The sequence below is a fragment of the Cupressus sempervirens genome, chromosome 7 (assembly GCF_028749045.1).
Source record: "Cupressus sempervirens isolate cs-2001-9-10 chromosome 7, ASM2874904v1, whole genome shotgun sequence".
Lineage (NCBI taxonomy): Eukaryota > Viridiplantae > Streptophyta > Pinopsida > Cupressales > Cupressaceae > Cupressus > Cupressus sempervirens.
In genome coordinates this window covers 374,316,318-374,342,387 of record NC_143124.1, presented here as the reverse complement: position 1 = coordinate 374,342,387, position 26,070 = coordinate 374,316,318, and the positions used below count along the sequence as shown (strand labels likewise).

Here is a 26,070-nt window from a genome sequence, read left to right as displayed (position 1 = left end):
AACAAATGGACGGGGATTGAATCTAATGAAAGTTTATCAATGGCTCTACCTCCATAGATGCAATGATTCAAAGGAAACGACTAGTTTACTACACAAGGCTTCCTAAAAAGTCGCTAGGATGCTAGTGGCCTAGTTATAGATCCCTATCAAACATCCACTAATATCACCAGGCAACTATCCATCTACTCTTACTCTTAACAACTTTCTTGAAATGAAATCTGCTTTAACAACTTCAATAGGAAATCTAATTCTAACTAGTGAAAATAGAAACCATGCAATAACACCAAATGTTCTTAATCACCATGCAAGTCACAACAATGATAAAGAGAAGCGATTTTGGTATTATCTTAACAACAATGTTCTTCAACCCTTTACAAATAAGAGCAAATGGCCTTATATAGAGGCCGAAATTACAACTGACGGTAGAGATAAAGAGGCAAAATCAACAATCTAGATTGAATCCTAGAAACCTTAATTAGGGTTGCCACCCCATTGGCCAATGAGAAGATGCCACCTCATCAATGGACCAATAAAAAAAAGGAAAAGTGGCAACCAATGAGAAGGCACCAAAATGATAGCCAATCAGAATCAGACACATATCCTACCCAAGAAGGAGAAATTGCCACTTACATCAAATGATCTTCTAATATAAATCTACCCTTTTCTTTCATCTTTTTAGCCAAGGCAATGAATTTGGCTAGCTTGTCATTGATTCCCTTCATGGGAGGGCAAAGCGTGTGCTTCATCTTGAGCTCAGCCAATTCATCATGTTGCTTGCCACTTGCAATGTCTTCTCATGATCCTTCTCATATTCTTTTGCATATCCGATAAAGGCATTAAGGGAGGCAAGGGTGCCCAAATGTTTCCTCTTGATGGCAACCTTCCCCAGCTCATCCAATCTTGATCCAAATTCTGGCTCATTGACGTTCTCCTCTTGCTCTTAAGAGTTCTTTGTTTACTGTGCTGATATTGGTATCACTTATTCGCCTCACTTTCGAGAAAAAGGTGATTTTAGGCATCATGTCTTCTTTGTCTTTTTTGGTATTCGTTCCCTTTGGGTTCTTGCTTGCACTAACATCTACCATCATAAACACTTATTTCTGCCCCTTCGTTCTAAATGATATGGACTACACTTATCAATCTCTAACCTTCTTTCTATCAATGGAATCTAGCTTATTTCTGCCTCTCCAAGTCCTATCTCTACACTTATCAATCTCCAAGCTTCAACCTAGGGGTGGGACTACCACTTATTTTTGTCTCTTCGTTACCCTTAGGATGGACTACACTTATATATCCCAACTTCAAACCTAGGGTGGTCTAGCTTATTTCTGCCTCTTGAAGTGTCCTCTCATGAAATCTACACTTGTCTCTCCAAACTTCAGCCTATCAATGGAATGATGAAGTGGTGGATGATGAGTGCAAGAAGAATATAAGGGAAACGAAACCAAGCAAGAACGAGGAATAGAATCCACCTTTAAACCAATCTTCACGTCTAAAAATGAATAGAATTTACCTTAAATCTACCTTTACCAATAATCGGGCCCTCCTCAAGTTTGGATCAGATTTCGGAAATTCAACCTCCTCATGAATAATGATGCCCTAGCAAAAATAAAAATTTTGACTTCCTTGAAATTGCCCACACATGCCAAAAAAATCAGACCTCGAATCATGTAGCCTCTTCACCAAATAAAATCCCCCAATTCTGAAATTCGCTGCCAAGAAAATGGAAAATACTGCCTTAACAAAATCACCTAAGCTGGGAAAAAAATCAAAATTGCTCCAAAAATCGTCTTAGGGAAGAAATCTGCGCAAAAATGGAGAAGAAAATGTCACCAAAAGGGAGAAAATCTGCTCCAAGAAGAAATCGCCCAAGTTGAAAATTGCCTTTAGAAGAAAAAATCGCCCACCAAAGGAGGAGGAGGAAGAGGGAATGAGGAAATAAGAGGGGGGGAGCCCCTCTTAGACCAAATTTTCTTGCCTCTCCAACTTAGCCAACTTGCCCTAGAGGAAAACAAAATTAAATTAGCTCCTTTATTAATGGCCCAGATTTAAATGCCACATTAAAATTATTTAGCCCATAGTAAAATTAGCTCATCTAATTGCTAGTTTTGATCAAAAATTGCAAAATTGAAACAGGGTGAGCCTAGGAAATGTCAAAACTTTCATTTAATAACGTTTTGGCAATTAAAATATCATTAAAATTGAATTTAGCAAGCTAAAATCAATTTTCAATTCCAATTTACCAATTTCTTTTAACATTTTTAAAATCTTCTAGGCAAAATTTCAACCCAATTTAATGTGATTTTGCAATTTAATCCAATTTTAATTTTGCAATGCAATTATAAATTTTTCTCTCTTTTTTTTTGAACAAAATCAATCATTTTCCTAGCAGTCAAAATTCAAACTCCAATTTCAATTTCACTATCAAAAATTTCATTTTTCACCAAAAAATTCAAGATTTTCCGAAATGACTAAATCTAACAAATTCAGTTTGAAAATGTTCAAGCTTATACAATTATATCAAATTTTCAAAAATCCGTCTAAGTCCAAAATTTGCAATTTCATCCAGCCGAATATTGTTCTAACCAAAAGAAATGTTGTTTTTGAAATTTGTTTCGCCTAAGGATAAAATTACATGCTCCAAAAAATCAAGTTCAACACCGAGTGAAAAATAAACCTAATCAAATCACATCCCTCCTGGCCCAAAGGTATCCAAAGTGTAAAATTTTCAAATCAAAAACCTCTGGACAACTCCGAAAAATTTGCCAAGGCAACCAAAAAAAGGGGTCCCCAAAATTTTTTGGGGCGATGATGTGAAAACCGGCAGGAGGAAAGACGTTGCAACTTAAGGGAACTAGTGAACCATCCCTAGAGTACAAATCAAATCGAGGGAAGGTTGATCGAAAACACAATAGAAGGTATAGCCGACTTGGCTATTTCAGAAACACAGGGAAGGAATGAAGGGTGGAAGAATCATGAAACAAAGCTCCAGCCAGACAGAAGAAGAATCACAAGGGGAAGAGATACTACTAGACCAAGAAACCAAAAATCTACTCCAACAAGAGGGAGCATCCCGACACGAGGGAAGAGCGGAAGAAAAATGGCATTAGACAAACAAAAACTCCCTAAATTTACTAGGGAAGGATAGAAGGACCCCGTACGTCATTGTAAAACATGTATAACTATATGGCAAGCCAATAGAGAAAATAATGTCAATGAATGGTTAAAAGCTTTCCCTGCCACGCTAATAGGTGCAGCTATCAACAAGTATACAGACTTCGAGGCTACAAAGAAGACCACATGATTAGATTCCTAAGGGATGATGATGAGATAGTCACAGAAATCTATAATACATGACAAGGGAAAAATGAATCAGTCAGAGTATATAGCAAGAGACTCAAGGAATTGATAGAGAAGTTGGACAACAAACTTGCTGACGGATTTAAAAAGTAGTGGTTCATTGAGGAGCTAACTCCATCCTTGAGACAAAAAATGAAGATAGAAAAGTCACCATCCTTTGTTGATGCATGCACCCGCGCAATGGATATAGAAAGTGAGAACAAAACTTCCAAAGCCAAGAGACATGGGAGCAGGAGTGGAAGTTCAAAGGAGAGCAAGGATGAATCCAAGACCATCCAAGCGCTGAGGAAGGACATGATGAAGCTAATGAAGGAGGTAACAAGAAGTAAGGAAGAGAAAGGAGAGGGGAGGGAGTTGTGGTGTACAGATTGCGAAAAGGACACACAAAAGGGTCATGCCCACGCAAAGCCTTTCGTGACATCTGTCAGGTGTTAAGCCACACAATCAAGGACTAACCCTACAATCTAAAAGCATGGAATGTGCAAGTACAAGTATTCTTCACCCAAGGAAAACAATCCACACCACCTTCCACCCCTCCATGAAACACAAATACAGAAGCCCCACCTAGAGGTATAGAGACAATAGGTGGGGAAGCAATAACAACATACCTAGGAAAGCAATCCAGTATGATTCTGATTCAATGTTTGCAATGCAACGAATGGGGGCATTTTGCACAGGATTGTAAGAACGGTGGAGGACAGAATGGAGGAATGTTCTGTAAATGGTACGGACCAAGTAATCATGAGAATGCCAATTGCCCTAGGCAAAAAGGGGTGAACACACTTGACATTGCAGATCCAGAAAGCTAAGTATTAGCCAACACAAGAATGCAGGCCAGGAAAATTGTAGAACCGGATGCAGCTACAGAGAAAGAAAGATTTCAAGAAGCCAGAAAGGGCATTAAAGATAACATGGCAAAAGAAGGGGGATTAAGTATGGCTAAACTCCCAAACAACTAGGGGATACCAAACATCATGAAACAAGTACTAGAGACCACTATTCCCGTGAAAGTTGAGGATCTATTAGAAATGCTATCTCAATTGCGGGTAGCAATAACACAAGGAGCAAGTATCAAAGGGGTACCCTCCAAGAAGGAGAAGAAAGAAGAAGCACAGTCAAAAAAGAGACTAACACCCTGTTCACCATAGGAATGAGGACACCCACAGTGGTTGAAATGGAAATAATGAGATGTAAACTATCAAACACTATCGTCAATGAGGTTCCAAATGAACATCCTACCTGAGGAGACTTGGAAGGCACTAGGGAAACCTACACTCTGGCCACCCACATTCCAACTGGTGAGTGCAGACTAACATGGAGTTAGGCCAATAGGAACTTTGATGGGGCAAAAGGTAATGATTAGTACACAGCACTTCCTCCTCAACTTTGTGGTGATTACCCCCTAGAGAAGAAAAGGTACAATGCATTGTTGGGGAGAGGAAAGCTTGTCACAGCAAAGGCCACCCATAATTGGAAGAGAAATACCTTGTCCATAGAGGTAGAAGGCAGAAAGTACACAATAGATCTAAGGAACCCGTCTGTAAGTGAGGATCTGGCATCCAATTTAAAGGCAGAGGGAGAAGACGAGGAAGGAGTGGAACCAGATGAAGGAGTGCTTTGGCTTGGGGATTGCTCAAAAGACGAAACAGGCTCTCTCAACAGATTGTTTCAATGGCAAATGGCACTGTGAAGCATTCCAACCAGAGTGCAATATGTTGCAAAGCCAAGAGTTTGAATTAGAAGAAGAAAGGTATCTAGAGGGATATAAGGAGTACAAGGAGGGTATGGCCATTCTCAACAGTAAACTAGCACATATATTTAGCAAAGAGAAGAAAGTCGAATACAAGGCTAAGTTGGAGTCAGTAAACCTAGGAAAGAAGTACGAACCTAAGGAAATTCTCATAGGGGATGACTAGGCTCTGGTGTTGAAGGTGACAGCTTTTAAGTTCTTCCTTGAATATAAGGACGTATTCACATGGATGTACAAGGATTTGAAAGGAGTGCCATCAAAATTGTGAGTCCATCAAATACTATTGATACCAGGAGCAGGACCAATGCACAAAAGGTTGTACTACATGAACAAGAACTATGCAGCCAAGGTGCAGGAAGAAATCACAAAACTGTTGGAGGCAAGAATCATAATCAAAGTACTAACCAATAAGTGGGTATCTCCTATAGTCATATCACTAAAGGACGAAAACCAAATTCGGATATGTGTGGACTTCAGGTGCTTGAATGCGGTAACTATAAAAGACCCCTTCCCAATCCCTTTCACTGATAGTATCCTATAAGAAGTGGTCAGCCATGAAGTGTACTCCTTCATAGCCATGAAGTGTACTCCTTCATGGACGAGTTTTCATGATATAACCAAATTAGCATTGCCAAGGAGGATAAGTTGAAAACCACATTTGTAGTTGAAGATGGGGTGTATGCTTATAACAAGATGTCATTTGGGTTGTGCAATGCACCGCCACCTTTCAAAGGATCATACTACATATCTTTGGCGTTATGTCTGTAGAGAATTTCAAAGCCTTCCTAAATGACTGGTCAATTTATAGTGGAAAGGAGCACCACCTCAAGGTCATTGGCGAATGCATGGATAGATGTCGAAGGGCAAGGTTGGCCTTGAATTCTAATAATTGCAATTTTATGGTTCCACAAGGAAAACTTCTAGGCCATATAGTATACAAGAAGGGTTGAAAACATATCCCGACTAGATCAAGGTCATTCTAGATATGGAAGCTCCATCGGATATAACCGGTGTCAAGTCCTTCTTAGGGCATGTGGGGTACTATAGGAAATTTATAAAGGCATTTTCTAAAGTGCCCTTACCCTTAGGAAAAACTCACCACAAAAGGGGTTGGGAGAAAGAACATGAGGAGGCCTTCCAAGAGTTGAAAAAGAGACCCCTAAAAACAGATTTCATGTCGTTGTTTCCATCATAGCAACAAGAATTATTTGAACATTGGGGACTGGATTTTGTAGGACCTTTGCCTACTAGCAGTAACCTTAGGTGCAAATACATAGTGGTGGCAACAGAATATCTTACTAAATGAGTAGAGGTACGAGCACTCTCGGACAACACAACTCTCGGTACGACCAAATTTTTCTACGAGCAAATAGATAGTAACAAGATTTGGTATACCACTGCAATTGATGAGTGACAGATGAGTGACAGAGGGGTGCACTTTGTCAATAAGGCAATCAGAACAATGACAAGTGAGTATAGAATTTTTCATTATTTTTCCATTTGGTACTATCCAAGGAGTAATGGTCAAGCAGAACCTACAAATAAAATATTGGTGACAATTTTGTACAAGACTTGTGAAGTGGAAAAAGGAAATTGGGAAGAAAGACTTCTAGCAGTCGTGCATGCGTATAGGACTACCTACAAGACCACCACTGGGCAAACCCCCTTTCACTTAATTTATGGACAAGAAGTAGTAGTGCTAATGGAATATGCAATACCTAGCCTAAGAATAGCAGTTGAACACTGGTTGGGGGATGTTGAGAGTTTAAAGAAAAGACTCAATACTTTGATAAAACTGGATGAGAAAAGGAGACTAGCTCAATGGACAATGAAGTAGCACAAAGGAGAAGCAAATTCTAACATGATAAGCATTTAAAAAAGATGGATTGTAGACCTGGGCAGTTGGCACTTAAGTACAATGGGAAAAATGAAACAAAGCCAGGTAAGTTTAAAGTAAGATGGTTGGGGGCCGCCATACAAGGTTTTGGAAATCAAAGATAATGCGGCAGTAAGGTTGTCCACCTTGGACAATAAACCCCTAAAAGACCTTGTGAATGGATCAAAATTGAAGCCTTACAAAGAAAAGAGGGAGTCTTTCTATCTATTTGCTAGAAATACAAGGTTAGTTAAGGAAGGTAGAGAACGAATATTCCATGGACATAGAAGAAAAAAATAAGGTAATAAAAAGCCGCACTATAGGGGAACTACTAAAACTAAACCCTAATATCCACGCACTTGAAAAAAACTTGTATGCAACATAACTTTGTGTTTGGTTGTACGAGTACGAGTAAGAGAAAGCATTGGGAGTCAGCGTACGAGTTGAGAGGTAATCGGGTTGGGCGTGCATCTACAAGGAGAAAGTGGTGACCGTCTGTGTACAAGTTGGAAGGAAGTGCTTGCCAGCAACGTATGAGTGTGGAAGAAGGAAGTATGAGCTCAAGATCGTACACTAGGCGAAGATCCATCTCGTACACTAGGAGGGAAGGGGGTATGAGAAGGCGTTCGCACCTTGGCAAGAGTTCGTACAAGATTTGGCAATGCATACAAGGTCTAGAAGTTGTTTCATCCGTACGAGGTGAAGTACGGTGTGGAGGCAAAATGGTACGTACTATTTCAAACGTACTCGAGCTAAGGGAAGTGCAGGCCACTCCCACAACCGCAACACATAGTGAAGGCCTAGCTACAATAGGCATACGAACCATTTCTAGCATACAAGGTAAAAGATGGAGTAGAAACTCCTTAACAACGGTGGACGGTGTTCAAGGAAGCTTCATAGAAAGGGTACAAATATGGGTTGGTCTATGGAGGTATGGAAGAGAAGAAGAATTACTCGGAGGCAGCAATGGAATCATTTCATACTACGTGGATTGGAGAAACAATTAGTGAAAAGACAACAAGACTAATATCAGTTTGGGACTTGCGCATTATTCAAAAATGGTAAATATAAGTGTTGGGAACCCTAGAAGAGGGAAAATCATCGATTCCAGAAAGAAAAACCCACTCTTGCGGGCTAGAACGGTAATAAAGAAGATGTCCAGTAACAAAGGTAAAACTGCAAAAAAAAGTATCACAGCTAATGTCTCTTTCGAAAGTGTAATGGAAGTGAATGTCGCACCTGGTGGGAAAGTAGTCTAGAGTAACGAGACTCACCGCGAACCGGGCGAGTCTCCCGAATCGGTAAGTCAAGCAAGGCTTGTCGAGTCAAAATGACCCATGACTCGAGCTCAGCAGGTCAAGTCAGGTGACTCGCTTGACTTGCAATTCAAGGCGTGACTCGCAAGTCACGACTATCGTGACTGGCCACGGTAGTCAAGCTCTTGCTAAGACAAACAATTAAAAAATGTTTGTTTTTTTTTATATTTTTAAAAGTGATGGATTTCATGGATTTGATATACATTTTGATGGATTTCATGAATTTTATATATCTATGTTTTCTATTTCTTTTAGCTACAATTTAGTATTTAGCAATTTACCTCTGTACTTATGTAATCAATGTATGTTTATGTATGTGATCAAATTACCTTCTATTTCATGATGTTATTGTCTTTAAGCTTTATTCAATAATGGGTGCATGGAATGTTCTTTAAATCCTAAAAAATCTCAATATTTCAAGGGTTTTGTCAGTTTGTCGAGTCACTGGCAAGTCCAAGCGAGGTCGCGAGTCGAGTTACCCTTGCCAAGTCCAAGCGAGTCCAAGTCTCATTACTTTGGAAAATACAGAGGAACAGTCACCTTTTGAAAGAGGTGTTGCGCAAAGCAAAGGTAGACAAAATAATATATATGCCCATCTTTAATTTCAAGAAGTTCGAATCTATATTACGCACCATGGTGGCTGGCTATGAGAAGAAAGCCCATAAATCAGTAATCCAATATTTTCATCAAACTAACAATCTCTTACTCCGCTAAAGAAATAACTAAGGTGTTTGTAATTCCCAACAAGTGGAAGGAACTGACAAAATCCCTAATAAAAATGGAGGAAAAAGAGACGTGGTTGGGGATAATGTGCAGAAAATATCTCACAGCACAGGAGTAGATCATTCTCAACAAAAAGAATAGTCAAGGCCTAAAGAAAAATTTAATAGCTAATGAAGAAAGGTGATGCCTAGTAGACTTGGTTAAATGTAAACTTACATCTGGAAGTTGCACATCAGAAGCTCCCTGTGGTTGATGGGTTGAAGACCATTGAACAGAGGACAGGTGTATAATTGGGCACATTTTCTCTTAGAGAAGTTACAAGAATTCATGGAGTTGAAGCAGAAGACATTCTACATGCCACACCATGCCATAGCCTTATTTCTAGAAATAGTTCGTACTCAGGTGGTCGCTGAGCATAGAGGGGCATTGGTTCCAGCAAATAGAGTGGAACCCTATAAACAAGCAATGACATATTGGGTTCACATGATTACCTTCGAAGTAGGATCATGTGGCGGAGAACCATGGAAAAAGAAACTAAGACAGGCAGCCACACAAGTACAACAAGTAGCATCTGTTGAGAGTTCAAATCAAGAAGATTGGAGAGGACAGTTCAAAGGAAGATGAGACTAGTACAGACATGTCTTCAAATTCCCAACAAGAAGAAATTTGAGAAATCCATCAAAGCCACTTGAAGGGCGCACCTGGAGATATCACCTTTCTACCAAGAATGGGGGGTCATTGCCAAGTGGGGTACCCGAGTACGCCCAAATTCACCAGTGCAACAAAAACAATGTACCACCAAGGGCAGAGGAAGGCATCCGTACTATGCCTAGTCTGTAGTAGGGACATACCACCATTAGTATGGAGGAAAGCATCCGTACCACTCCTAGTACGCAAGGAGGTGCAAATGTCAGTACCGTGGCGAGCAGCCGTACAAGAAGAGAACCTTAGTACAAAGGGAGAATGTAGTAAACGGCACAAAGTTCCTCAATGAGGGGCAACAAGACTTTCGTTGCCACGAGTGGCAAAATTAGTTCCTGGAGATCAGCAGACTTGTACTAAGGTGATAGATCTTAGGTGTCAGATAAAGTGTGGGCGACTGCACATCTCGCAAGGTATAGAAGTAGCACATCCTATTGCTTTAGTCTTACAGCCCATAGGAAACATGGGTGCACAGAGTGAGAAATAGGCGGAAGAAACCAAAATGGCAAATGAAGACATACCAGTTGAGACCACTATATTAGAGGAGGCAAATAAATTGCTTGTAGAAGAAAGAATGGTACCTCCACCCTCACCAACCCCCTTGGTGGTAGAAGGGGAAGACAAAACAAAGATATAAAGCACGGGCCTAGGACCCTTGGAGATGTTCTCGTTAGAGGACAAAGTAGAAAGATTCCTCAAAGAATCAAAAGATACGGAACATACCACCAAAGAAATTATAAAGCGGGCTAAAAATTAGAACCTAGGGGCCATAGTTAGAGCAACTGAATCCTTGGTAGCATTCATGAAGGACTATTATACAAATTGGAGATTACTTTAGTAGGGTGGGTAAAAGGAGGAAACAGTTGCAAAGTGGACAACCCGATACACCATACCTCTTGCTAAAGAACAGCCACCTCTTATACAGGCACTTGAAAAAATGGACGTCACATTTAGAAGGGCGTACTTGGAACTTCAACAGGAAAAGGAATTGGCAAGATGATTAGCAAGGGAATGTTAGAAAAAGCCACTCTAGAAGAAAAATGAAAGGTAGAAGAAGTTGCCCTGGAAGAAAACTGGAGGATAGAAAAAGCAACCCTGGAAGAGAAATTCGCAACAACAGAGGCGGAAAAGATGGATGCATTGCGTGTTCTACAAGGAGTTCATGCCAAACAAAAGCCAACTAAACACGATCTTCTGCGCCTTCATGAAGCCCCGAGCCCAGGGATGTTTTCACAACCCTCTTCTTGAAGTTTGGTTTTCCTTTTGTTTTGTTGGGTAGTCGTCTGGAAGAGGACTTCTTTTTCGGGGGGAATAAATGTAGTACGTAATAAACTAATGTTGTAATTAGAACTAGCTAAGCCTTGTAGGTTGAGTAGTTAGGAAGCGAGGGGATGCATTTGTTGGTTTTCCCAACCAACCAACCATTATACAAGAACTTTGGAACTTGGATGTTGTACTCATGTTTTTGGTAATCAATAAAAGTAATAATATTTCCTTCCTATTTTGGTATTATGGTACGAGTAATGAATGTTCTATTGGTGCTATTGAATCTATGCCACATTGCTATGTGTAACTTGTGTTAATAACCTTTCTACAATCATGATTTCCAGAAAGGCGATAAGGCCACCTCCTAAGCATGCCATCTCATAGTTGTGATAGGGGAATCCCCATGGGGCCAAAGGGGAACAAAATAGACTGCCTTTGGGCTTAGGGGGTATAGGCTTTTGGGGCACCTTATTGTGAATACTCTTCACAATCCCTACCATAGTGAATGGGTATTCAATCATCAGAAGCAAGTTAGGAATGACAAGATGAAGGAAAACAGTTAATAGGACACCATATTAAGCAAACCACCTCATATGTATGGCAAGCGCCACATCAGGCCAAGGGGGAACAATATATTTGCTCTTGGGCCTAGTGTAGGAAGTTTCTAGATAGACTTTCAGGGCACCTTATTGGTGAATACTCTTCACAATCCCTACCATTGTGAATGGGTATTCAATCATTAGAAGCATGTTAGGAATGACAAGATGAAGGAAATGGTAGCAAGACACCATTCTAAGAAGCTCATCTTATATGTATGGCAAGGGCCACATGATACCAAGGGGAACAATAAATTTTCTCTTGGACCTAGTGTAGGAGGTTTCTAAAGCATCTCATCAAATCATCCTATTGCTACCTTATCAATTCTATGGTGGGGTCATCCTCAAGTTAACTCCAACATCTATTGAATTAATTTACATTCTATATTTATATTATATTTATAATCCTATGGAATCAAGCTATGGGATTATGATTGTTGTTTGGGATTACTTTACCAAAGAGATCCTATATATAGTAAACCCTAATCCTAATTTTACACAATTATGACTTTAGGACAAAGGGCAAGATAGAAAGGGGACATTACATACAGTCCAGCAATAGGTACTTTAAAATAATCTCTCCTATCTCAACCATTTTTTTGCCTAAGTTACCATATTTGCTCGATCCCAGCCAAAGTTGAGAGCCAATTCACCTAGAAGTTGAAACAGTTCGTATTTGTTGCAAATTTGATTTTTCTAAGGAATTCACTGTAAATCCGGTAAAACAAACCCTGGTTGAATTTCAACGCATTTAGAGCAATTATAGAAATGGTCGCACAAGCCTAGGGCAAATTTGAATGAAATTGGGTGAATGTCGGGCGAATTTCAATTTTCTAAATTTTGTTGACTTTTCGTAAAAGTTCTTTAACATTTTTTTCAAACTAAACCTAAAAAGTAAAGGATCTGATTTGGCCTCCCACAACATTTTTGGTCTTGCGCAGCACACAGCAGGCAGTGTTTTGTCTCCCATGGCATTTTCTGAGAAAATACAGAGTGTTTGGTCACACATAGCAAGCATTTTTCCTCATGCGACAAGTCTGGTTTATCAATGGCAAGTCTGGTTTATCAACCGTGTTTAGTGTGTCTTCTAGCAACGTCTATGTCTTCTAGTGTTTGGTATATCTTTAGGTCGTTGAAAAGAAGAGCCCATGGGTAGCTATGTTGCTGCAAGTAAGCTCTTTTTTTACTTTTTTAAAGGTATCAATTATCAAATTATGAAATTTATATGCGTGTCTTTGCAATAGTGCCACCTATCCAAGCTTGCCAAACTCCCAATCTGTAATAACCCTACCTGGTTGTAGCTTCAAATATCACTAATTTCCTTAATATTTAGTGGTTAGGCATTCTGTCAAACAATTGTCTAGAAACCTCATAACAACTATTAATAAGATAATCAGAGTATCTTCATTTCCTTGTCTCAAATTCACAAGAAATATAAATGCAAATTACGGAATGACTATGCCAGATTAGTTTTGCAAATAATGAATTCACTAGTTCAGATTTTTACAACTGTTTAATTCATGCACCTATGTATTACAATCAGTCCTCCACATATATTCTATGTAGCAATGTTGGTTTGACAAACTCCACTTAACAGCTATTGTCTTGAATTAGTAGAGCAATGGCAATGTATTTATTTACCAACCAATGCTGCTACCAATTTATTCTATGAAGTTCTAGTATGCTGATGAGTGCTGTAAATAATAATGAACCTGATTAGATTATTGCAGAATAACAATGCAGAGATGAACTGCTCCAAAAAGTCTGTCGTCCAAAATAATGGCATATAATTGACCCTTCCAACCTCAAACACAAACACAGGTCACAACTTCCTTATCCACTAGCTTTGTCCTCCCATACCAAGCCGCAGGTCCACTGAATATGCAGAGTAGGGCAAATATAAACCAAACGCAGCCCAGAAATTGATCAAACGCTGCCTGTAATGAAATGCCCAGCCTGGCAACACCTTGAGACAAATCGCAGGGCATGTAAACAAATCACAGACAAAGGAAAATATAACACAGGAGCAGCAAATGATTTCACAGGTGGTAGAAATGACTTGGAGACTCCAATTTGCCACCTGTGGGTGCTGGTATTTTGGCACCCAACAATAATCCAAGCCTCTAAACCCCCACACGGTTTCTCTAATTGATCATTGTAATTCAATTGCACAAATCGCACTTTCAGAATGCAGCTCCAGAATTGCAATGGAAACCACAATTAATACTTACATTAATTCAAATGCAAACACCAATAGAAGCTTCTCCTTAGACACAGGAAATACAATAGGAGAAATGGCAAAGTGAGTTGCAAGTGCAATCTCAGATTTATTCCCAGCACAAATGACTCCTTCCAAAGCTACAGGTATACAGAAATGGAAGACTTAATAACTCAAGACTTGATAATTCTCAAAACTCAATCCACAATACTTCAGTTATGGATCAAAATACAACTAAGAACCAGACCTTTGCACTTCAAGAAAGGGCAACAGAATTCAGAACCTCAGAAAAAAAACCACAAAGGCAACAAAAGCAAATAAATATCCAAGCATTTTTTCCAATGAAATGAGCTCCTATTTATAATCCTTTGCTGGCAAATGTTTCCCAAAGAACTCCACTTCAGAAACTGTAGAAGTTTCCCAAAAGAACTCAACACTTGAAACTTTCCAACACACTCTTTTAGAAATATCTCTTAATGTCATTATTATAATAACATAAATATTATTATAATAATGCAACTTAACTAATTAATTAATAAACAAGAGCTCATGCAAATATTAACCTCGTCCACTGCAAGTGACGGCCAACTGCCAGAGCCACCCACTACACTGCCAAAAATAGACTTACCAAAAATAGTAAATCCACAACTGGGACCCCAAATCACCTTGTCATCTAAAGACGGTCGCTATGATGAGCTAACTCCATCAACTGCATAAACTCGCCAAAAAAGGGGGGAAATTACACAGTCATTGTATGCTACTCCTTTCCTAACATTATACTATTATAGTCAAATAAGGACATGCACTTAAAATGTGACTCAATGCCTAGAAAAACAGAAGCAATGTAAGAAGTTTGATAGTGATAGGAGAATGTCCTACCACAAAATGGAGATCCAGAGTTGTATCTAAATTCCTTCAAATTATTTCCTGAAGTCCTTAGTTTTATTTCATATTTTCTGATTTATGAAGGGAAAAAAATTGCTTGCTTTGTTGTTAGTAGATTCAAAGAATGCTTGCAAGTGCTTCTAGCACTAGAAACTCTCCACTATGGAAATATGTAGAAATGGTTCAACCAATGCCCAGTGGAGGAGGTTATATAATGCAGTGCAAGGCTGAGTGAACCCCCAATGGAGGTGACCAAGTCCCCAACAAACAACCACACAGCGGAAACACAACACAAGATACAAGATCTAATAGAATATCCAACTCTTTTATTCATAATCAACCAATTACATGCAATGTGTCGGACTGTAAGGCCTTCCCAATTACGGCCAAATATAAAGCAATTACAATAATAGTCCTACAAGACCTCGCAAGATCCAAATACTCTCAACCCTAGCTAGCCCAGATCTATAACAACACAGCAATCTGGTAGAAACACCAAGCAAGATCTAAACTTGTACTCGCAAGCCACCAAGTAACCTTCTTGTTTCCTAAGCCCACGCTTAGCTACTAGCTGTGCACTTCATTCGCAACTCCAGATTCCTTCCTAAATCTCTGCTTCTCAATACCTGCCTACAACTCTACTCAACCCTTTCTTTTATACTTGCATGGCCACAAGTCGACTTGTTGCAAATAAAATCATTTAGAACCCAAATAAACATAATCTACCTTAGTTCGCTTACAACAATCATTAAATGCACATAGGAGATATAACCAAGACCACAAATAGGTCCACATACATCCCACGATCGATCCACATCATGATCACATACTGCATATTAAATGCACCAAGTCGGTCGATCAAATCTCCAAGAACATCCAATCGATGAAACAAACCACCGAGCAAAAGCAACAACCAAGCGTCAGCAGTAACCACTAAGCATACCTAGCAAGCACACCCACTGAGCTCTCACAAGCATCACCGAGCACCATAAGCATCACCGAGTTCCTTCAGTCATCATGTTCCTCATGTGAAACTGCAATCCAAAATTACCCCAGTAATAACTGAGCATCACCTTCTTCAACCAAGTCCACCAACTCCAAAGTCAAAACCACTCCAACATACAGAATTGCCAACTACCCTAGGATACTCTTGCATCAAACATCCTAGGTGCAAAAAGATGTTCTTAATAGTTGGAAGAACATTTTTCAAGATTCAACACATAGATCCTAAACTGGTTCTTCATATACACATCCTAGAAGTTCTCAACTTGTACACTCTTGCCTTTGTTCCACTTCTTTCCTGCAACAGACAACTGTTGACTCTACTTCTTCACATCCTTCCTCAGTGTACTACAAGTCCGTTTCCCATGCTAATCTCTAACCCCTTTAGAATCCTTCAACTCAACTCTCCTACCAAAACTCAAGTTCCTCCTACCGAGTTCTTCATTCTGCAAAGGAATAAGGGAAAACTTCTCGCCATCCTTCTCAACAGGAAACACATTCTTGACATAAACATGCACTGTCTTACAATCATATTGCCAAGGTCTACCAAGTAATATGTGACACCTACTCATGTCCACAATATCACACAACACTTGATCCTTATATTGCCCAATCTAAAAATCAACAAGACATTGTTCCCTCAAGTCCAAAGCATGTTCATCTTGCAAACAACTGATGCTATAAGGACAAGGATGTCTTACTCTCTTCAAGCCAAGTTTCTAAACCATCTCCTTAGCAACTAGGTTATCAGTACTACTACTATCCACAATCACATTCCAGCATTTACCTTCGGTCTTACATCGAGTCGTGAACAAATTCTTTGACAAGGCTCCAACATCCTCTTACCAAATAATACTCGTCGAGCTAGCAAGTTATCTTCCACCTCGAGCTCATTCACCAAGTCCTCACTTTCATTCACCACAGTAGCTCTTTTATCACTAACCTTCCTATCAGCATTGGGACATTCAAAAGATCTATGTCCTTCACCACACCTGAAGCAATTACCTTTAAATACACCTCTACCTATTATTCTCCTCTGTTCAACAAGTTTTGGTTCATCTTCAACAATATGTTTATCCTTCACCAAGTGATCATGCTTTTCCTTCCCTCAAAAATTACCTGTGATGTCTTCTCTTCAGCTTATCTTCTACCTTTAGAGCATACTAATAAGCATCCTCAATTGAATCAATCTTCAACATACCAATTTCATCTTGAATATTGAATCTCAGGCCATTTATATATCTAGCCACCTTTTCCTTGCAAAGTTCTCTATGTCTATACCAAATAGTTAACTTGTAAAACTCCTCAGTATAATCCTTCACAGACATATCCTTGTATTTCAAATTTTGTAATATTTTGAATGACTCAAGTTTATAATCAGCAAGAATGAACTTAGCCTTCAATTTTGTCACCATCAATCTCCACCTAGCGATTTTCAATTCACCTTCCTCTTCTCTATCTCTATGCAATTCTTTCCACCATAATGCAACATGTCCTTTCAACTTAGTTTGTGCCAACCTTACTCTGAGCAGATCTCCAATATCCATTAACTCAAAGTAGTCTTCCAATTCACTAGTCCAATCGATCAGGTCTTTAGGATTCAACGTACCTGAGAAATTAGAAACCTCCATCTTGTGTTTCAATTTCAACCAAGTGCTAGATCTATCCAACCGACTAGTTCTATCTTTCACAGATCTCTCCATTTGATCAATTTTTTCCTCTCCACTAGATCCAGCAATTTAAAAGTCTTCAGCAACTTCCTCATAACCATCTTTCGTACCCACATCCCTCAATACTCCAGCTATAGCCCTAATGATCTAGCAACCATATCATTCTTCATCAACTCCATCTCAGATCTGAAATTTGATCTAAACTTCTCTGAAATCTTAGTCTCCATAGCATCACAGAGATTTGCAATCACCCTAGGGTCCAATCTTCTCGAAGGCGTCTTCCAAGATCTTTGTAAACCCTTTGCAACAAATCCAACCAACCACCTTGTGACAACCTGAGTTGTTTGCAAATCAGATTGCAACCTACCACCTCACACAACAACTAGACAAGAGTTTCACAAGTTCAGGAACATGGATTTGCAACCAAATCGCACAAAATCTCTACAACTACGCTCCAACAATCTTCAACTAGATCAAGCCTTCGCTCTAATACCACCTAACGCAGTGCAAGGCCGAGTGAAACCCCAGTGGAGGTGACCAAGCCCCCAGCAAACAACCACTCAATGAAAACACAACACAAAATACAAGATCTAATAGAATATCCAACTCTTTTATTAATAAACAACTGATTACATGCAATGTGTCGAGTTGTAAGGCCTTTCCAGTTACGACTAAATATAAAGCAATTACAGTAATAATTCTGCAAGACCTCACAAGACCTCTCAACCCCAACTAGTCCAAATCTGTAATAGCATAGAAATCTGGTAGAAACACCAAGCAAGATTTAAACTTGTGCTCGCAAGCCATCCAACAACCTTCTTATTTCCTAAGCCCATACTTAGCTACTAGCTCTACTCTTAATTTGCAACTCCAAATTTTGTCCTGAATCTCTGCTTCTCAATACCTGCCTATAACTCTAGCCAACCCTTCCTTTTATACTTGCATGGCCACAAGTTGTATTGCAAATGAATCATCTACAACCTAAATAAACATAATATGCCTTAGTCGGCTTACAAAAATCATTAAATGCACATAAGAGAAATAACCAAGCCCACAAATAGGTCAACACACATCCCACAATCGATCCACATCACGATCACATGCTACACATATTATATGCACCAAGTTGACTGATCAAATCTCCAAGAACATCCAGTTGATGAAGCAAACCACCAAGCAACAGCAACAACAATTGAGCATTAGCAACAACCACCGAGCATACCTACCAAGCACACCCACCGAGCTCTCACAAGCATCACCGAGCACCATAAGCATCACCAAGTTCCTTAGGGGAAACTACAATCCAAAACTAAACCAATGATAACCAAGCATCACCTTCATCAACTGAGTCCACCAACTCCAAGGTCAAAACCATTCCAACATACAGGATTGCCAACTACCCCAAGATGCTCCGACATCATTATATGTGGCAAGCATTGCAAAGAGGAATTTACAAGCTCTTATAGTAGTGTGAAAGAACATTTGTGCTTTATTTCTCAAAAAGGCATTAAATTTTGTACAAGGAAGTCAAGAGTTGTTGGGGTGCTACCTAAAGCCTTTCTTCCAAACTACATAGTGAACAAATATATTCAAGAACTAAAACAAGCAGATGAAGCAGTCGGGAGGACAAATCATCCTAAGCAGTCGGGATGGAAAATCATCCTCTGCAAAATGCTAGAAAAAAAAAAGAAAAAATATCATCTATGTCTTCAACTTCCACTCCCAATAAGCCACATGTAGAGGGTCATCCATTATTGCACCCTCCTCAAGAACTGGTCACAAATAAAAGAGCAATGGACACTTGGAAACATAATTTCAAAATGACGCTAGATTGCCAAGCAAATGAATTGTCTTTTGATGTTGTTTGCTCATTGTATTGCCAAAAAATGGTGACAGCAATTAATGAGGCTCCAAAGGGGTTCAAGAACCTTAGTTATGAAGTGTGAACCATTTTATTGGATAGAGAGATGACAAGTGTAGAGCATTTCATGCAGCCCATCAAGGATTCATGGATCGAAATAGGTGTGACCATAGTATCTAATGGATGAAAAGATATGAGGTAGACCTTTGGTCAATATTATTGCAGTGTCCACAAGAGGTGCAGTATTTTTGAAAGTTGTGGACTGTGGAGGAGAGGTGAAGGACAGTCCTTTCATTGCAAACATTCACATCCAATCCAATTGAGCAAGTTGGCCTTCAAAATGGTGTTCACGTTATAATTGACAATGCTAAGAATTATAGGGTTGTTGACTTATTGGTCGAGGAGTGCTTCGAACACATTTTTTGCATCCCTTGTGTTGTGCACTCACTCAACCTACTGCTGCAAAAAAAATGGCACTAAGATTGAGCGGATTGAAAAATGGATGAAGATGCACAAGAGATTCAAATGTTCGTCGCGAACCACCATATGATGCAAGCCATATATCTAGACAATACTCAAAATCGGGGCTCTTGAAGTTATGTTCAATTATTTAAAATTTAAACATGTTTTAGAAGTCTAGTCACTTTGGTTTAGTAGACTTTCTATGTTTTTTGAATTATAATTTTAATCTTGACTCTAATTTATTATTTGTTTATCTTAAATAGGTTGTCAAGACCCGCTTTGCCTCCAACACTATTGTTTTGAGATGCCCTGTCAAGGTTAACGAGGTATTGTCTAGAATGGTAATTAGTGCTAATTGGAGCATATGGAGGCAATCTAATAGTGTCAAGGTAGCTTCCATTAAGGCATTGATACTAGCTTACTCTTGGTGGGATTATGTTGAGTACCTTCTGAAATTCATTAAGCCTATATTGAGAACGATCTGATACGCTAACATGGATAGGGCTTGCTTGGGTGAGGTATACGATGCCATTCACTCCAATGATTGAGGATATTAGAAATATCATAAATGAGAGAGAGGAACGTCATGATGAAAAGTTCTTCAAGGAGCTATAGGTAATCATGGTAGAGAGATGGAACAAAATGACTACCCCTTTGTATTGATCCTCAAGTTCTATAACCAATTGTTCCTCAGGGTAGTACCACTAGAGCTGCCTCATACAGAGATCCTAAAGTTGCTCAAGGATACAAGGCGGCATACAAGGCGGCCCTTTTAAGACTTTCGGTTTCTCAAGCAGCTACAACCTGCAGTGAGATCTAAATTCATGAGTTTTGCAAGCACCAATGATTGTGGCCTCGAAGCTCTTAAAAGAACAATGTTGATGCTCATAAATGGTGGTATTTCTATGGACAAATGTGCCAGCACCTACAACCATTGCCATCAAAATTGTAGCACAATGATTAAAACTCTAATTTCTAAATTCTTGTTGATAAATATTGAATTTATATTTTAAAGTTTTTTATTCAAAACTCTTAACTCTCTAATTTCAAAATTGTAAAACCTTAATAGGTTGCTAATTCATCATTATCAAAGAGGAAGTGGAGCACATACTCCTTCATTCACTCAATAAAACACAACAAACTAAACTCCAAGAAGGCAGATAACTAGGTCTTGTGCATTCAAACATGAGGCTCCCAACACACAACGAAATACTTGCCAAAAAGGGGAGGCAGAGCATTAAGATGCTGAGCCAAAGTATGCGGAGTTGGAAGCCCATTTTGATACACTTGCTATTGATGATGATGATCACGAGCTCCTTCCTGATGTTGAAGTTGATCCTAAGGCTGCTAGTAGCCTAGTACTGATGCTAGTGACAAAATTTATGCTTCTAATCTGCAACAGCAGAATGATGATGATTTTTGTGATATTTGATCACTAGTGACAGAGTATTAATATTGACATTATTGTTATTGAACCAAAGCATTGATATAGTGGTACATTTTAGCATTTTGTTATATCATTTGAACCAAAATGTTAATATATGTGGTGGTGTATTTTGCTAAGCTGCTTTAATATTAGCATAGTGGTGTAAGAACTTATTTGCTCCAGCATACACACACATACACACACACACATATATATAAACAGGAAAAAAACTTGTACAGACAAACCCAAAACAAACCTGAAGCCAACACAAAACAAATTGAACAAATTTTGAACAACAAACTTTGAACCCGAAGCCAAACCAGCAACTTAGTTTTTTGCTGTATCAAAAACAACAAAAGGCTTTCTTACATTAGCCAACATAAGAAAATACTATAAATGCCTCTTATACTCTCATCATTCTATTTTCAGCAAGGAAGAAGATATTGAGTAAAATTCTCTCTAAACTCCCCTTGCCTACTTTAAATGTGTCGTTTTATAGAAATACCAACTCCATACATAGTCAGACCACAGACAGCCTAAAAATAGGCTCAATACAGATTATGATGCAGTAAGTAGTAATGTTTCATGGCCCAAAATAGCCTGTCTGGGTCGCAGGAAAATAGCAGCCACCATAAATGACTTGCCCAGCTCTCTAACAGATTAGCAAAGGGGAAAGTTTTCCAGATTAGAGAAGGATAACATTTTACAGATTAGCGAAGGAGAATGTCTTACAGATTAGCACTTCATAGTCTCACATCATTAATAGTCATAGGCTCCTTTTTCTTAAACCCTTGAGAGGTGTATTTATAACAAACCTGTGTCATTAAAGCTTTGGTTGGAGGAAGTATATTTTATTTCGCTTGTCCTTTGAATGGCTTATCAGATTTTCCCTAACTCCACAACAATGGTGCTGCTTCATTTTACCCTACTTGCATTAGCTTCATTACGTAATGTGTAATCTATGTTTAGTTTATTGTTTGTCCCTCGCCTCTTTCAACTTGATGCCAACTTTAATTTATGAACCCAACAAAAGCAATATTAAAAGAGAATTAAAGAATGCTGCCTTGTTGATGTTAAAGTTTGGGCCATAAATTATAAAACTTGTCAACTAATTCCAAACAAAGAGATCATCAGCAATCTATCTAACAGCTATCCAAAATATATAAATCCAATTCTAATATATTTGAAGAAGTATTTAACAACTACCACAAACACATGAAGGTTGGTCTTATGCCTTTTGCCAAAAGGTGTTCCTTTCAATGTTTTTGCTCCTACAGTGATGACACTGACTGCTTAAAATACCTCCTTTGAATAAAGCAGCGGTGCATACTGACATTCATGCAAAACAAATAAAATTAAGAGAAAGTAGTCTATCTAATGAACACAGCTGGTGGATGCCACACAGTAACTAACACATCAGAGTGTTCTGAAATGTTGGTTCATTTCCAATGAAATGAACAAATGCATTAAGAATATGTCAACAACGATAATAAGGTGCAAGATAACTTCAATAAAAAAATCCAAATACATAAAAAAAGATGATAGACAATTTGAGCAAAAGTTGTCTCAAGTGGAATTATCATCCACGATCATCTCAAAAAAAATTACCCACATGCATATTGATATGCATGCTGGCGGTTACTTTTTATTATATTGGTGAGAGACCTCAAGTTATCCTCAGGTGTTTGACCATCTTCTCTATTCAAGTTACTAGGGTTCTCATTTTCTATAGCTTTTGTTAAAACTAAAAGTGTCTCTAAGCAATGTTGAACCTGAGCAATCACCTCACTTTGCAAATAGACAGCATAGATCCTCATACATATTACAATCACAAGGACAAGGGATCTTATGAAAGCTTTGGCAAAGAAGTGGACAAGTTATTTTTTATTAGGTTTGGGAACGTTATGTAAAAAGACCTTGTTTATTTTTTTAAGAATGGCACAAAGCCATCGATTTGTGTCTTTCGATGGTAATGTCATTTAATGCATATGCAGCATTATATAAAATTTGTTCACAAACATTGTCACTTTGTCATGGAATCTTTTCAAGTTTATGTGTCTCTCTGTTTCCCTTCACATTCAGCCTGAATGGGACGCCGAGAATCGACTCCTGATGGGTTTTTTATGTGACCAGCCGCAAATTGTCTGTCCCCAATTTTTCAGTAGCAGCATATCAAAAACCAAGAGCAAGGATCTCCATTGCCCGTTTGTAGGCTCTTAAACTGCTGTTTGAAGAAATGCAGGTCAGGTATTTACATTTGCTTTCTAAATGAAATATTGCTAAGACTGATATGGTCCGTACCCATTTTCAAACACAGCATATATTTAACAAAGGGCAATGAAATTTGAGATAGCTTTAACATAGGAAAAACTAGGAACATGTAAAGTTCTAACAAGGTAAGAGTGCCAACCTGCTTGCTGAGTAAGGTAGGTACCGAGTCGTGAGAAACCAAATTTGGTTTGGCTTCCAGACGTATGGACCGAGAGTGCCATCGACGAACAAGGTGTGCTATGAAGAAAAGTAATAGCCCGGCTTCAACAATTAAAACAGAGACAACCCCGGCCAAGTATGCAACCGCTAAGGAAAACATCCTGATAAAAGAAAGAATGAACTTAAATGTCCGATGGATTTAAATTTCTCAATAAAGATGAATCATACAACAATACAATAGTGCCAATAAGAGCCAGAGGAGTCAATAACTACAAAGAATTACAATTAAAATGAACACAAATCAACAGTTCCAAAACAAAGGACTTAACGCATAAATTTTAAAGAAGATTGTTGCTCATAACAATTGAATAGAAATCTATGCAGTTTTATGGTCAGAATGGCTTTGGAATAGGGAGTTTTAAACAAAGAGAAGGGATTTAAGCAGAAAGGCCATTTGATTTGATCGTATTGACAGCAAATTTATCAGACGTTAGTATGAACTTTCAGCAAAAGCTCGTCATTATCAACTGCAGTAAATTTCGTTGGCAATTAACCAATCAAAAGCCTTACTGTCATAAATTGCCCAAAAAAATCAAGAACCGGACCGAACAGAATGCTATGAAGAAGGTACAATTTTTGAGAAAAAGGGGAAAAAACCTACCTTAACCTTAAATTTAGGCTGGGAAAAGCTGAGGTCTCTGCAACTTCTGTATATTTCAGACAGATAACTGATTTATCGTTGGATTTTAGAAAACAACGGGTCAACCGAAAGCTGTTTCCTACGAAGCGTCACAAAAAACCGTTGCCAATTAATATGGTCTCGCATCCAAATTTTGAATTGCCTGTGAAGTAAACGCTCGAAATGAAAATTCGAACAATTTTTAAGGTTTTCGTAAGCTGCCTGGTGGTCTCCATGCGTGGGTCGATACAACGGACCGCCCCAGGAGAAAACGGTTGCCGGCTGCTCGTGTGGGTCTCCGCTGGGATTCACGCTAAACCAGATTTGGCCCTGTTATTATCATTAGTTTAAATCGGAGGTACGCGGTTTGGAGATTATTAAAAATTAAATATTAAAAATTAAAAAAGAGTTAGGTGGCAAGTATTTTAAAACTTTGGAAGTTTGATACTTGAGTGTGGGTTCGGGATCTTGGAGAGCATTTGCAAACAATTTTAGATTGGGGTTTTTATTGTTTGCATGGGAGGGCTTGAGATTTCCTCTGCGTTCATGAAGATGAATGGTTCTTCTCTAACTATGCATGCAACAAAATCTGAATCGTTTTATTCAAAAGAGAGCTTCAAGATGAAAAAAAGTTGATGGTTGTTTTCCACATAACCATGATTACCCTGTTCTGGTTATTCCTCCAATGGCAGTGATGAGGACATAAATAAAAAGATATTTTGCCCCACTATTGAACAGTAGATCCAAATGCATCATGACATCACGACTATTAAGGAAAACAATGATAAGAAAAGTCTCATCACCAGTAGTTCACGAATCTCACTAATTTAAGAAGCACTAAAGGGTTGTAAGAGAACAAGGATAAAGAAGCATCTCAAACACCTTTCTGGCTAACCCATGGTATGACAATTAATGCAAGGTTGCAAAAAGGAAATTTAAAGGGAGAAAGGAAAACAAAACAATCATAAGAGAATACAAATAACTGATCAAATCCAAAAAAGAAGAATATATGATTAATCGAAGGAAGGAGCTAATCATATTAGGAAAGCACAATCTTAAAGATTTTTGGAGGAAGCTACAACAAGCTAGGAAACAGATTGAAAATAAAATTACGGATTCTCAATGGTTAGAGTATGCAAAGACTCTTTATGAAAGACCGAAGGATGAAGTTTCACTTCTCGCAACTGACAATTCGGATGAACTATTTTCTGATGAAGACATTACTCTAGAGATAAGGAGATTAGCAAGTGGAAAAGCTCAGGATATTGATGGGCTATAGGCTAAATTTCTAAAGTGGGGGACAAATTTGTTGACTCCATACATCAGAAACATTTTTAATACGATCACACAAGACTACTTTCCCATGGAGTGGACCACGAGTGTAGTTATTCCTCTCCATAAGAGTGAGGATGTCAACAACCCTTCCAACTACTTTACCATCATGGTGAAACACCTATTAAGCAAACTCTACAAGAGTATGGTAGAGTGGAGAATCAATGGATGGGCAGAAAAAGAAGGGAAAAGAGCTATGGGATAGGCAGGTTTCAGACCAAAACATTCCACCATTTATCATTACAGTACCCTAAGGTTCCTCATCAAAAAAGAGTGGGATAAATAGGGGAAAGAGGCTTTTTGCTACTTTGGTGACTTTAAGAAAGCTTTCGACACCATCCCTAGGGATAAGTTATGGAATAGGATAGAGGAATTGGAGATCCCAACAGAGTATAGAGCTGTTGTTTATAAACTTTACGAACAAGTTAAAGTGAAAATCAAAACCAAAGTGGGCATGTTAGAATGTTTTGACAGTGACATAGGGGTCAAACAGGAATGTCCATTATTTCCTACCTT

The 26,070-nt window shown here is 38.7% G+C and overlaps 1 protein-coding gene across 2 annotated transcripts in view; it reads right to left on the bottom strand.

The window, feature by feature from the left end:
* LOC149547022 (uncharacterized) overlaps positions 1-24,540 on the bottom strand; it is a 129,240-nt gene extending 104,700 nt beyond the window's left edge. The window contains exons 1-2 of one of the 2 annotated variants that reach the window (XM_089791472.1): positions 24,205-24,540; positions 23,524-23,704 (exon numbers count right to left, since the gene is read on the bottom strand). In XM_089791472.1, coding sequence (XP_089647598.1) covers positions 23,524-23,703 — 180 coding nt within the window. In that variant the 5' untranslated portion in view covers position 23,704; positions 24,205-24,540. The remainder of the gene's footprint in view (positions 1-23,523; positions 23,705-24,204) is intronic. The other variant, XM_089791473.1, reaches the window with a different exon arrangement.
* Positions 24,541-26,070: the final 1,530 nt, after the last annotated feature.